A 14,830-nucleotide genomic window follows, 5' to 3' on the forward strand; every position below is an offset into this window, starting at 1 on the left:
GCCATCCAACCATCTCATCCTCTGTCGTCTCCTTCTCCTCCTGCCCCCAATCCTTCCCAGCATCAGGGTCTTTTCCAATGAGTTAACTCTTTGCATGAGGTGGCCAAAGTATTGGAGTTCCAGCTTCAACATCAGTCCTTCTAATGAGCACCCAGGACTGATCTCCTTTAGGATGGACTGGTTGGATCTCCTTGCAGTCCAAGAGACTCTCAAGAGTCTTCTCCAACACCACAGTTCAAAAGCATCAATTCCTCGGTGCTCAGCTTTCTTCACAGTCCAACTCTCACATCCATACGTGACTAGTGGAAAAACCATAGCCTTGACTAGACTGACCTTTGTTGGCAAAACGTCCGAGGTCAGGGGCGGTGGCTGAGAGGAGCTACCCCACGTCTGAGGTCAGGGGCGCGGCTGAGAGGAGTTACCCCATGTCCAAGGAGCAGTGTCTGTGCGGGTGCAGGAGGGCCGAGAGGAGCTACTTCACGTTCAAGGTTAGGAGGCGCGGCCATGAGGCGATACCTCTCGTCCGAGGAAAGGAGCAGCAGCTGCACTTTGCTGGAGCAGCCGTGAAGAGATACCCCACATCCAAGGTAAGAGAAACCCAAGTAAGATGGTAGGTGTTGCAAGAGAGCATCAGAGGGCAGACACACTGAAATCATAATCACAGAAAACTAGCCAATCTGATCACACGGACCATAGCCTTGTCTAACTCAATGAAACCCACCCAAGACTAAACAACAACAAAAAGCATTAAACACACTACTATATATAAAATAGATAACTAACTAATAAAGATCTACTGTATAGCACAGGGAACTCTACTCAGTAGTCTATAATAACCTCTGTGGGAAAAGAATATGAAAAAGAGTGGATATATGTATATGTAAAACTGATTCATTTTGCTGTACACAGGAAACTAATACAACACTGTAAATAGATAGTACTCTAATAAAAAAATTTTTTTTTAAAAAAGAAGTCCAAACATTTTAATTCCAACACCTTCACCAGAGGGTGTATTATTACTGAAAATACTAAGTAAGTGAGAGTCATATTAGGGTCTGTGGAACTCTATGTACTCATAAGCAAGCAAGGATATGCCCCAAGCCCTTCGGGTAGAAGCACCTCATGTGTCTGATTTATACAATGTACAATCCTATCACAGGGTTTGGTTTGGTTCTCTAAGGTGCCTCTCTCAGACTCCTCAGGCTAGTACATTCTGGTCTAAGAACATTCCTGAACCCAGTACTGTGTAACCATACCAGGGATCAGTTTTCTAGATCTTTGGGAGTCCTGCTAACAAGCTTTTAGATCAACCAGAGAGCTATACTAAAGTAATGAGCTGGTAGGTAAGAAATATTTTACATGCTGGACATCCATAAAGAATGGTATAATGGCAGAAGATATTCAGAGTTACCCTTACCATATCTCCATGTTTGTTTTTTAAACACTGATGATTCCTATCCATTTGTGAAGGATAGAGGCATTTTGGGGGAGCAAGCATTCAAGGAAACCCAATGACTTTCTTCTGTCTCCCCAGATTCAAAATCTTGCAGGTCTATCAGTGCATGTCCAGAGAGAGAACCTTCCCATCTCCAAAACAAGCATATCAAAAACAACCACTGCACCAAACATCAAGTTTATTCCTTGATGGCAGTTAAATTATTTCCATACTTTGTTCAATAGAGTGGGTGGGATACTAACAATGGTAGAAGCTCTACATTATTATTTAGAGGGAGCAGTGGAGATTAAAACTGTGAACTGGAATTAACCCAAGACAGTTTTTGAAGGATAAAAAGAACACTGGATGGACCTAGAACATGTCATGCCACACATAAAGTCGTACTAAATTCCAACTAATCTCTTATTATGAAATTATAACTAAAGTTCAAGTAGAAATAGCTCAAAATAAAATAGGAAAAGGAAAGACTAAGGCTAAAATCAAACAGCTGGCTGACATTCGTTTTAAAAAATGAATAAAAAAGAGAAGGGAAAGAGAACACGAAAAAAAGAGATTTGCAAGGGAGCTAAAGTAAACCTCCTGAATGAACATACTTAGGATGGAAGTGAAAATGAAAACCAGTGTGGGTGGGGGGAAGGGCTCTCTGACCCCAAAACAAGAGAACAAAGACAGATTAATCCCAAACAATATCAAACCTATTTTAGGCCAAAGCTACAACTCTGGAAAAAAGATTGAAGACAGGAAATTTTCCATTTTTATTAAAATCCAAATTTACAATAACAGGAAAGCAAGGCAGATAGCCAGTATTTATTCAAAAGGTGTCCCTTAGAAACAAAATGTAATTATGAAAAGCAGAGACCTATTTACAAGGGAAAGAACAATGCAAATCTAAGCCAGATCAAATTTAGATGCAAGGCACAGCAAGGAAGGAACAGTTGCATTCTCTTTCACTTTCCTATTTTAAAGGAACAGCGAGTGGCATTATCTTTTCATATGTACTCCTAATACTAATCAACAAGCAGGCTGGGAAATAGCTAAAAACAAACAAACAAAATCCAAGCATATTCTTCCTTAGGTTCTAAAAAATTTGAGATGACAGACATGTGTTCTTGACAGCATTGACCTAATTCATGAAGTAAGAACACTAATTTACTAAAGGGCAAAGATCTCCAAGATATATTAAGATAAAATAAAATAGCAAAGTGCAGAACAATACAAATAACATGCTAGCTTCAGTGTATTATAATAATAGGAGAAAAAAAATTGTATTTGTACTTCTTTGTATTTTTTATAAATGCTGGAAGAATATGCAAGAAGCTAGTAGAAGTGACTCCTATGGGATAGGGAAGGAAGGACAGATGGAGGATAGAACTGAGATGAATATTTTCACTGTATACATTTTTTTTTTTGCTTAACTTTTTAGCTATGTGATTATATCACCTATTCAGATTTTAATCTAAAAGAAAGAGAAAACTAATTCGAATTAAGTGTATATTTTCATTTGTAAATTTCTTACATTCTTGCCTTTATGTTTCATTTTATCACAACATTTTCTTTCAAACACTACAAATGACCTGAACCAGATTAAAAATTAAATACTTCATACCACCCAGCTAATTTGAGCTGAAATTAATTCTACCATCAAAAAAGCCTCCCTGGTTCTACTTAGGCTTTAGTCTATGAAAATATTTACTATAGTGTGATTTTCAACTAGCAGTCAGATAAAAAGCCTTCAATGGCTGGCCATTTGCCTAGAAAATAAGATTCTTACTGCTCAGCCTGAAATCAGAGCCCTAAACAATTTAGCCTCTCTCCACCTTATCTCCAACTGCTCCTTTTCATGATTTCTTCAATTTTACCATTCCAATTTGTTAAATGATTAGAAATGCCTGAATTTGACTGTGTATATTGCCTTGTTATATCTTCCTCATCTATCTTTGCTGTAAAGCCTACCTCAAGTCCTACAATCCTTTTCCTACTCCCAATCCTCAGTAGCACATATGATCATTGGCACTTAGCATTTGCTACTTTTCACTTTATTATGTTGTTCTTTCAAAAACAATTTTTCTAAACAATCGTTACTAAGTCCAAGCTCACTCTGCTCACCGCACAACAGGCCAATAAATCTGAGAAAAAAGGTTTTGAGGCAAGGAATCCGACTTTATTTGGCAAGCCGACTGACCAAGAAGATAACAGACTAATGTCTTAAACCACTAATGCCGAAGAAGATGAAGTTGAACAATTCTATGAAGACCTACAACACCTCCAAAAACTAACACCAAAAAAGATGTCCTTCTCATCACAGGGGACTGGAATGCAAAAGTAGGAAATCAAGAGATACTTGGAGTAGTGGGCAAGTTTGGCCATGGAGTACAAAATGAAACAGGGCAAAGGAGTTTTGCCAAGAAAATGCATTGGTCATAGCAAACACCATCTTCCAACAACACAAGAAATGACTCTACACATGATATAACTAGATGGTCAATACTGAAATCATATTGTTTATATTCTTTGCAGCTAAAGATGGAGAAGCTCTATACCGTCAGCAAAAGTAAAACCTGGAGCTGACTGTGGCTCAGATCATCAGCTCCTTATTGCAAAATTCAGGCTCAAATTGAAGAAAGTAGGGAAAACCACTAGACCATTCAGGTATGACCTAAACCAAATCCCTTACCATTAATATATTGGAAGTGACAAAGAGATTCAAGGGATTAGATCTGATACAAAAAGTGCCTGAAGAACTATGGATGGATGTTTGTAACATTGTCCAAAAGATAGTGACCAAATCCATTCCCAAGAAAAAGAAATGCAAGAAGGCCAAGTGGTTGTCTGAGGAGGCCTTACAAATAGCTGAGAAATGAAGAGAAGCAAAAGACAAAGCAGAAAGGGAAAGATAAACCCAACTGAATGCAGAGTTGCAGAGAATAGCAAGGAGAGATAAGAAAGCCTTCTTAAGTGAACAATGCAAAGAAATAAGGGAAAACAATAGAATGGGAAAGACTAGAGATACCAGGGGAATATTTCATGCAAAGATGGGCAAAATAAAGGACAAAAATGGCAAGGACCTAACAGAAGCAGAAGATATTAAGAAGAGGTGGCAAGAATACACAGAAGAACTGTGCAAAAAAGCTCTTAATGACCCAGATAACCACAGTGGTGTGGTCACTCACCTAGAGCCAGACATCCTGGAGTGTGAAGTCAAGAGGGCCTTAGGAAGCATTGCTACAAACAAAGCTAGTGGAGATGATGGAATTCCAGCTGAGCTACTTCAAATCCTAAAAGATGATGCTGTTAAATTGCTGCACTCCATATGCCAGCAAATTTGGTAAACTCAGCAGTGGCCACAGAACTGGAAAACGTCAGTTTCATTCCAATCTCAAAGAAGGGCAATGCCAAAGAATGTTCAAATTGCTATATAATTGCACTCAATGGTTAGCAAGATTATGCTCAAAATCCTTCAAGTTAGACTTCAAAAATACATGAACAGAGAACTTTCAGATGTACAAGCTGGATTTAGAAAAGGCAGAGGAACCAGATATCAAATTGCCAACATCCACTGGATCATGGAAAAAGCAAGAGAATTCCAAAAAACATCTGCTTCATTGACTATGCTAAAGCCTTTGACTGTGTGGATCACAACAAACTGTGAAATATTCTTGAAGAGATGTGAATACCACACCATCTTACCTGCCTCCTGAGAAACCTGTATGCAGGACAAGAAGCAACTGTTAGAACCTCACATAGAACAATGGACTGGTTTCAAATTGGGAAAGGAGTACATCAAGGCTGTATGTATATCGTTACCCTGCTATTTAACTTATATGCAGAGTACATCATGTGAAGTTCTAGGCTGGATGACTCAGAAACTGGAATCAAGATTGTGGGGAGAAATATCAACAACCTCAGTTAGGCAGATGATATCACTTTAATGGCAGAAAGTAAAGAGGAACTAAAGAGCTTCTTGATGAGGGTGAAAGAGGAGAGTGAAAAAGCTGGCTTAAAACTCCATATTCAAAAAACAAAGATCATGGCATCTGGTCCCATCATTTTGTTAACAAAAATAATATAGTCACAACCTGAAAGTAGAGAGTTATTTTATTTGGTGGGAATGTTTAGAACTCCAAGCCCGGGAGATAGCATCTCAGTAGCTCTGAGAAAACTGCTCCAAGGAGACAGGGGAGAAGTCGAGCTACAGACAAGTTTGCAACAAAGGGAGCAGGCAGTCTGAACATCAAACATCAGGTATCAAGTTAAGAAATTTAGCATTTTATGTATGGGAATATACAAGCCTCTGGGTTCACTGAATTCATTCCTTTCATATTCTCATCAGCTATCTGCGGGCCAATCCTGTTTCTTGAATTCTGCCAGCTCCTCAGCAATCACCGTAGGGTATGGCAGCATCCTCTGGATCTAAGTTTTGGAAGCCCTGATTCACATTTGGAGGCCAGAAGTCGCTGAAGCCTGTGACATTTCTTGTTGATTAATATGGCAGGAGATATTAGATTTCATTTTCTTGGGCTCCAAAATCACTGCAGATGGTGACTGCAGGCATGAAATTAAAAGACTCTTGCTTCTTGGGAGAAAAACTATGACAAACCTAGACAGTGTATTAAAAAGCAGGGACATCACTTTGCTGACAAAGTCTGTATAGTCAACGACTACTGGTTTCTCCAGTAGCCATGTATGGATATGAGTGAAAGTGAAAGTCACTCAGTCATGTCCGTCTCTTTGAGACCCCATGGATATACAGTCCATGGAATTCTCCATTCCAGAATACTGGAGTGGGTAGCTGTTCCCTTCTCCAAGGGATCTTCCTCACCCAGGGATCGAACCTAGGTCTCCTGCATTGCAGTCAGATTCTTTACAGTTGAGCCACTGAGGTGGCCCAAGAATACTGGGTTGGGTAGCCTATCCCTTCTCCAGCGGATCTTCCTGACCCAGGAATCAAACTGGGGTCTCCTGCATTTCAGGCAGATTCTTTACCAGCTGAACTACAGTTGGACCATAAAGAAGGTTGAGTGTCAAAGAATTGATGCTTTCAAAACTGGTGCTGGGGAAGACTCTTGAGAGTCCCTTGGACAGCAAAGAGATCAAACCAGTTAATCCTAAAGAAAATCCACCATGAATATTCATTGAAAGGACTGGTGCCAAAGCTGAAGCTCCAATACTCTGGCCACCTGATGCGAAGAACCAACTCATTGGAAAAGACCCTGATGCTGGGAAAGATTGAGGGCAAGAGGAGGAGGGTTGACAGAAGATGAGACGGTCGGATGGCATCAATAGACATGAGTTTGAGCAAACACAGGGAGATAGTGAAGGACAGGTAAGCCTGGTGTGCAGCAGTTCATGGGGTCGCAAAGAGTCGGACTTAAGGACCAAACAACAACAAATGTCTCAAAACAACCATCTTGTGTGTTTGTATGTGTGTCTGTGTGTGCGTATGGGGGTGGGGGGGGGAGAGGGGGTGTTGCTGGATGCCAGGATCTTTTATAGAACCAGAGAGAGAAGCTGTGAGGAACTAAAGTCAAAAGGCTTTTGACATTGCCTCTCTCTCTCTGAAAGAATAGAGAGAGAGGCAATGAAGAAGTAAAGTCAAAAGGGCTATCAGTCTTGCAAAACATCTCTGGGAATGGTCAGCCTCTGGAAGTGATGTTTTAATCTCTTCTTTCTTGCAGTCATTCACAGGTGGGCAGGGTTCTTTGAGGCAGGCCATTATGTATGATTATAACAATAAAAGCAGCAAAAAACAAGTCAAAGAAATAGTTTCAATGTGGAGTCAGAATTGGCTCTTCCCTGCAACACAGTGACAGTATAACACACAAAAAGACTAAAAGTAGGCATAGAGGGTACAACTAATCCACCTTCCCCCTCCCCTTTTTAATGCATATATCCTGTCTTCTGTCTAAACTGCAAGCACTTTGTCTTTTCACCAAGTTATAGTATGGTTTTAAAGACAATATTCTATATAAAGAATATGATTAATGATAGTATTGATAAAAGTAAAGACGACCCTGACTGATGGGGTGGTCTTCCCTCTGGCTCAGCAGTAAAGAATCCACATGCATACAGGAGCTACAAAAGATGCGAGTCGCACCCCTGGGTCTGGAAGGTCCCCTGGAGGAGAACATAGCAACCCACTCTAGTATTCTTGCCAGGAGAATCCCATAGACAAGAGGAGCCTAGTGGGCTAGAGTCCAGGGGGTCACAGTTAGACATGACTGAAGCAGCTTCACAAGCACGCACGACTTGATGGAGTATGTGTGTTTGACATATATGATGAGACTCAAAAAACTAAACCCACTTCTCAGGCATTCCATAGGCCCCTCTGGAGAGTTTTTCCCTAAGAACTACCCTTCTCTAGTTGGCCCCTATTGTCTTTACTTTGTGCTTTTATTCTTTTGCTCATCTCAACTAGGAGAAGGCAATGGTAACCCACTCCAGTACTGTTGTCTGGAAAATCCCATGGATGGAGGAGCCTAGCGGGCTGCAGTCCATGGGGTCGCTAAGAGTCGGACGCGACTGAGCGACTTCACTTTCACTTTTCACTTTCATGCATTGGAGAAGACAATGGCAACCCACTCCAGTGTTCTTGCCTGGAGAATCCCAGGGACGGGGTAGCCTGGTGGGCTGCATCTATGGGGTCGCACAGAGTCAGACACGACTGAAGCAACTTAGCAGTAGCAGCACCTCACCTGATACATTCATTTTGGGCTGAATTGGTTGACATTTTGAAATTGAAAATACTTGATAAACCAAATGTGGTGTAGCCATACAATGGAATATTATTTGGTTATAAAAGGAATGAAGTACTTATACATGTGACAACTTAGACGAACCTTGAAAACACTATGCTAAATGAAAGAAACTAGTCACAAAAGTCCATGTAATTTCATGTATGATTCTAGTCATAGAATTGTTAGGGGAGGCACAGATTGAAACCGCCCACCCTGGCCAGACACCATAGTAACCATTCACATGAGTTGTTTTATGACAGGAGATCCTGTTAAGGAATAAGGAACTAATAGGCTACCACCAACCGGAAGAGTTCGGGAAAGGTCGAAAGGAGACACCGCGTGTCCGTCCACTTCCCAGAATCCTTCTCGCTAGCATCCATCTTGGCTGAGCGATGCGGGCGACACCAGGAAAGACTCTGAATTAGAATGATTGGCCAAAGACCACCGGGAAACTAATCCCATCACCATAAAACCCTGTGACTGTGAGCCACACGGCAGAGCTGTTCTCCTGGGTTCCCTTACCCTACTGCTCTCCACCCGGGTGCCCTTTCCAATAAAATCTCTTGCATTGTCAGCACGTGTCTCCTCGGACAATTCTTTTCCAAGTGTTAGGCAAGAGCCCACTCTTGGGGCCCTGTGGGGGGGGCCTCCCCCTTCCTACAACAACTGGTGACCACGAAGGGACCCCATTTTTACTGGGGCTGACATCCAGACCGCTCGGGGTACTCCAGGACCAGCTCGCCTGCCGACGGATCTGACCCAGTGGCTGCAAATGGGACTCGTTTGTTCCTGGTCTCCTGACGCGGACAACTGGCCAGGGTGCCCCGATCCGGTAAGGAACAAGAGATTTTATTGACCCCTTTTATTTTACCCCTCCTTTCAACCTATCCTATCCTATTTTTTTTTTCTAGTCCCCCAGTCCTGGACACAGAAATCTGGTCGAAGGGCCTCAGCCTGAGCTAAGGATTGGAGACTAATCACCTCCTCTTGGCAGAGAACTCGAATTTGGTAGGGCCGAGTTCCAGTCCTCCCTTCTCTGGAGGCCCAAGGAAAAGTTCCATAACGCCTGGGTATCTGTAGGTGGCAGGAGACATCTGTAAGGCCATCCCTTTTTTTTCTCTTTCTCTCCCCCACCTTTAGATCTCTTGTCTCTTCCCACTCCTTCTCTCTCAACCTGGCCTCTTTTCCTCTCTTTGAAGACCCAAGATATTTCCATTTACTCTGTCTGTCAATACTTGGACCTGAAGTTCTAGGTCATTGCAAGAGATTTTCTGAGAGGCTATGCTCTCTGCTCCCCATCAACTGTGCTTTCTGTTCTTGGGGAGACAATCAGGTGTTACAAGCCCTCCATCGGGTACCCTGTTTCTATAAATTCAGCCATTTAATTGAGCATTTGGCTGAGTGCTTCCACGTGGAAGTGATTGACGGGGTTCAGTATAGTCGCACCTGGTCTTGGGTGAAAATTAACACCCTAGACACATCTTTAGGGGTTAATTCACCTTTCGGGACCAGTCCTATAGCTCCGTTGATTGTGCTTACTACTGAACATTTCCTTTGGAGCATATACAATCAGGCAATTTGGGACCAGGAGAGAGCATACAATCTCTCTAGAGTCAGATATAGGGGCATCACCCCAGTACTGGTCCCCTGGGAATGAGATATAAACTATATCGTCCTTAAAATGGGAAATAAGCCTAGCTTCCCTTTAGACACCCCACTGGGCTGTCTTTTGACCCACTGGGAGGGATATCAACTGAAAGGGTTAAAAAAGAAAAAACTTATCAAATACTGTACTCAATACTGGCCTACTTACTTCCTGGGAGGAGGGGAAAAATGGCCGCAGTCGGGATCACTTGGATACAACACCATTTTACAGCTCAGTCTATACTGCAAACGCGAGGGTAAATACAAGGAGGTTCCCTATGTCCAGGCCTTTATGGCCCTCTACCAGGACTCTGAAAAAAAGGGAAAATATAAGCTTGAGGACTTTGATAAATATTCTTTAAAAATCCTTTTAGCAAGGTCTGAAACAGAAGATCCCCTTGACCTTCTCTTGACCGCCTCTGCTTCAGCAGAGAGGTCACGAGAAAAGGCGGGTCAGACACACACAGAAGTCACGAGCCTGGACCCGGAAGTCAGGAGGTTAGGCCCAGAAGTCACCAGCCTGGACCCGTAAGTCAGGAGGTTAGGCCCAGAAATCACGAGGCTAGGCCCGGAAGTCATGGGATCTGAAGGGAAGTCACTCACAATCCCCTCGGCTCCTCCTCCATATGCCCCCTCCCCCGTGGGGTTATGATCAGGAAGTAAGCTTTGTCCTCCACAGAAGAAAAGGTCATCCTCAGACAAAATCTGTCCCCAAAGAGAGGTACCGGATGGGGAGAGGGGAACTATGCACATTCATGTTCCGTTCTCTGTGCAAGACGTTACCCAATGCTAGGAACAATTGGGTTCATATTCTGAGAACCCTCCAAAATTTAGGGATGAATTTGAGCGTCTTAGCCTTAACTTCTCCCTCACCTGGAGAGATATAATGGTCATCCTCACCCGGTGTTGTAATGATGAAGAAAAAGCTCGAATCCTAGATCAGGCTAGAAAAGTGGCTGATGAAAGACAACGGGTAGACATCAGTCTGGCCCCTGCCGAAGAGGCAATCCCCTTTACAGAGCCAGACTGGGATCCTAATACAAGGGCAGGAAAGGAATCCTTAAGACACCTCACTGCTTGCCTACTACAAGGAATGACCCAGGGTGTCCGAAAGGTTGTTAATTATAATAAGATAAAAGAGGTTACGCAGGAAGAGAATGAAAATCCAGCTCTTTTTTGGGGCAGACTCACAGAAGCCTTTAAAAACTTTACCGAGACAGGTCTAAAGAGTATGGAAGGAAGAGTCCTGTTGGCCCATTCCTTTATAACCCAGGCAGCCCCAGACATAAGGAGAAAATTACAAAAACTAGGAAAAGGACCAGAGACCCTAATTTCTGATTTGGTGGAGGAGGCAAATAGGGTGTTTTTAAACAGGGACCGGGAGGACAAAGCAAAAAGGGAGCAAAGGGAAGCCCGAAAAGATAGGAGAATAGAGAGACAGACCCAGGCCTTGTCCCAACAACAGGCTAAAATCCTGGCCTTGATTCATCCTGCCACTATGCGAGAGTCCCAGGGAGAGCAAGGAGGAAAAAAGGATCTTAAAAATCCACCGCAGCTGAGACGCACCCAGTGTGCCTACTGCAAAGAGGATGGGCACTGGAGAAGGGAGTACCCATATCGCCCTAAGGGAAGGCGTATGGAGACCACTACACCTGCTCCCTCTGTGTTAGTCCTGGGAGACCGGGACTGACAGTGCCCAGCGGCTCGAGAAACCCCCGCAAATGGTGAATCATGAAAGTCATGAAAAACAGTCCAAAGTAGTTCACTCTGAAATGGAGCAAGACCCTACAGTCCTTGAGTGCCCACTCCCAGCACCCCCTGCCCACCCCCACCATGTCCCCTGCCTGCCTTTTGTCTGTAGAAAACTTTAGTCAAAGTGTTGTAGGAAGGGGGAGGCCCCCCCTACAGGGCCCCAAGAGTGGGCTCTTGTCTAACACTCGGAAAAGAATTGTCCGAGGAGACACGTACTGACAACGCAAGAGATTGTATTGGGGAGGGCACCCGGGTGGAGAGCAGTAGGATAAGGGAACCCAGGAGAACAGTTCTGCTGCGTGGCTTACAGTCTCGGGTTTTATGGTGATGGGATTAGTTTCCCGGTGGTCTTTGGCCAATCATTCTAATTCAGAGTCTTTCCTGGTGGCGCACGCATCACTCAGCCAAGATGGATGCTAGCGAGAGGGATTCTGGGAAGTGGACGGACACGCGGTGTCTCCTTTCGACCTTTCCCGAACTCTTCTGGTTGGTGGTGGCTTATTAGTTCCTTATTCCTTAACAGGATCTCCTGTCATAAAACAACTCATGTGAATGGTTACTATGGTGCCTGGCCAGGGTGGGCGGTTTCAATCAGTGTGCTTCCCCTAACAACTCCCCCCGAGAGACTTCATACTCAAGATACTTCTTGGGAGTTGGGGCGGAGGTCTCTTTCTTCTGTAACTTCTTCCTGCTGTGCATGGGCGTAGGCCTGCATAGCAGAGCAGAAGTCTCTCTCTACCTGATCTAAGTTGGGGTGTTCCACATCTGAAACCAGCTTCCACCCTTGTAACATCAATTTGGCTTGGAACTGCTGGTGTCTTCTGGAAATAAACTTTGTAAGGAGTTGGAGTATACAGAGGCCAAATAGGAGGCCTAACAAGATCGTTATCACTGGACCCATGAATGGTAGGATATCTCCATACACCTGTTGAACTCAAATCCCGGATCTTTGTGGCCTATTCCAAAAGCCCCTTGATATCTTCTTGGACCTGCCCAGACTGGTTATAATAAAAACAGCATTTTTGCTTTAGATAGAGACAAGTGCCCCCTTGTCCTGCAGTCAGTAGATTTAGGGCCTGACGATTTTGTAGGACCATTGTGGCTAGGAAGTCTAACTGAGATTGTAGGCGTTGGAGGGTCCTCGCCATTTTTTTTATGGATACAGCAGGGTCGGTAGAAAGCTGCTGAAATTTATGTAAAGAAGTTCCCCCCGTGGCAGCTCCTATCAAACCAGTGGTCAGTCCTAATGCCAGGAAAAGAGGGGTAAGTATTACCACACGACGTATCCTCTGGTTGGTATATACTGGTAAAGACAAGGAGGTATTACTCCATGCCAGATCTATGTGGGACGTGACATACCCTAGGGAGCAAGTTCCTGACCAAAAAGGTGGCAGGGATAAATAAGCTTTATCCCCACATATGAAATAGACACCATGACTGGGTTTAAGCTGGGCAGCAAAACGGATTTGCCAAAGAGAAACAGGATTTCCATCTGCCTTACAACTGAAACATGGCATAATGGAACAGGGGCAGTCTTTTAGTAGCTGGGAGGAGACTGTCACTCCACTTGCTCCAAAACCGGCAGCAGTGAGGGCATTTAGGAAGGGATTTAAGTGTTGTGAGGCACTGGGTTTTGTCCTCAAAGTAAAGAGTATTTCGTTTAGGCTCCCACCATAGGGTTAGGTTTTCAGGGGTGGGTACCCCTACAAGGGAATAACAGGGGTCAGAGTTGCCTGCCCGATTTAGAAACCAGGATGAACCTGGTTCTTTGGTCGTCCAGAACAGAACATGGATTTTCGAGACTGGTGAATAGCATCCGAGGAGAGCCTCATGTTTGGGGATAGGTATAGTGTGTCAGTTCTGCCAGAATCTCTAGTTCCCAGATTTTGGGATAAATCGTAATACCCTAGTGAAATTTCTAGGTCCCTGTTCTTCCCATCAGTTTCAACAGTGAAGGTCACCCTACATTGTGAGTTGTCTAGATTTCCCACTGACACCCCTGTTAGGGAGTCGCTTTTTAGACAGATAGGGAAGGTCACTTGGGGAATGTTACCCAAGAGAGAAAATAAGGCCTCAGGTGGGATTGCAGATGTTATCGAGGGGGTAAATATAGACAGTTGTTGCTGATACCAAGGCATGAAGGTTTTTTCTCCTTTTCCCCAAAAGGCCAGACTTCCCGCGACCAGATGGGTTGCGCTGGGTAACAGCATGTAGCTGGGCTGGAAGGGTGGGCCATTGATATCCTGGGATAGGTTGGACATACCCTCAACTTCTGCCATTAATGCAGATCCAGCAAGGGCTGGTTAGGTTGAGTCAAGAAGCAGTGTGGTTTGCAAGCATATATGCCTCGTTTAGGGAGAGATTAATAGCCATGCAGGGAGACATGATTAGAAAGAGGAAGAACATCATATGATGCATTTTACTTATCTGAGGGAGATTTGATGGGGTTCCGCCTGAACAAGAGTCTGAGATCTTCAACAGGTTCATAGGAATAGTTGTCCTCTGGTTTTGGAGTCTCAGTTCCCGTCTCCCCCTCCTGTAGGCCATAGGGTTTTATTCTAGAATTGTGGACCCAGGCAGATAGACCGTTCACTTTGACAGCAGTTGAAGTTACTATCAGGACAACCTGATATGGCCCTGTCCATTTCTCGGATAGCTGGCTTGGACTCCTTTTTTCTTGCCAGGTCTTTACTAATACTTGGTCCCCTGGCTCTACCTGGGTTTTTTTTTAAGTTTTCCTGTGGTCTAGGGAGGCTCTGTTCTCCATATCGTTGGAGCTCTTGTTGAAACCTTCCCAGGTCAATTATATGTTTTAAGAGTGTATTGGCGTCCTCATCAAAAAACAAATCAGAAGTTAAGAATGGACGTCCATACATCATTTCATAAGGGCTTAATAATAGTGGCCGTTTGGGGGCTGTCCGTACCCTCATGAGGGCTATGGGTAGCATATGGATCCACTTATTATGTGTTTCTTGACATAGCTTGGCCAGAGCCCTTTTAAGAGTCTGGTTGGCTCTCTCTACCTTTCCCGAAGCTTGAGGCCTCCAGGATGAGTGGAGGCGGTATTTTATTCCTAAGCATGCGGCCAGGTTCTGGGCTATTGTGGCTGTAAATGAGGGCCCATTGTTGCTCTGAAGTGATTGAGGCAGCCCAAACCTAGGCACTATCTCCTTCAGCAGAGCTTTACAGACTTCTGTGGCTCTCTCTTAGTAGGGAATGCTTCAATCCATCCTGTGAACGTGTC

At 43.9% G+C, this 14,830-nt stretch overlaps 1 protein-coding gene across 17 annotated transcripts in view; it reads right to left on the reverse strand.

The window, feature by feature from the left end:
* The window catches only part of RNASE10 (ribonuclease A family member 10 (inactive)), a 47,486-nt gene that overhangs the window by 27,213 nt on the left and 5,443 nt on the right, over positions 1-14,830 (reverse strand). For 3 of the 17 annotated variants that reach the window (XM_081506926.1, XM_081506939.1, XM_081506931.1), the window contains exons 2-3: positions 10,004-10,145; positions 8,494-8,575 (exon numbers count right to left, since the gene is read on the reverse strand). The exons of 6 other annotated variants lie outside the window; for them this stretch is intronic. In XM_081506926.1, the coding sequence (XP_081363052.1) occupies positions 8,494-8,570 (77 nt within the window). In that variant the 5' untranslated portion in view covers positions 8,571-8,575; positions 10,004-10,145. Of the gene's footprint in view, positions 1-8,493; positions 8,576-10,003; positions 10,146-11,894; positions 13,524-14,830 lie in introns of those variants that run through there. 8 more of the 17 variants (XM_081506930.1, XM_081506929.1, XM_081506928.1 and 5 more) reach the window with 4 other exon arrangements.

The sequence above is a fragment of the Giraffa tippelskirchi genome, chromosome 7, assembly GCF_054371585.1.
Source record: "Giraffa tippelskirchi isolate mGirTip1 chromosome 7, T2T-mGirTip1v1.2.pri, whole genome shotgun sequence".
Taxonomy (NCBI): Eukaryota; Metazoa; Chordata; class Mammalia; order Artiodactyla; family Giraffidae; genus Giraffa; species Giraffa tippelskirchi.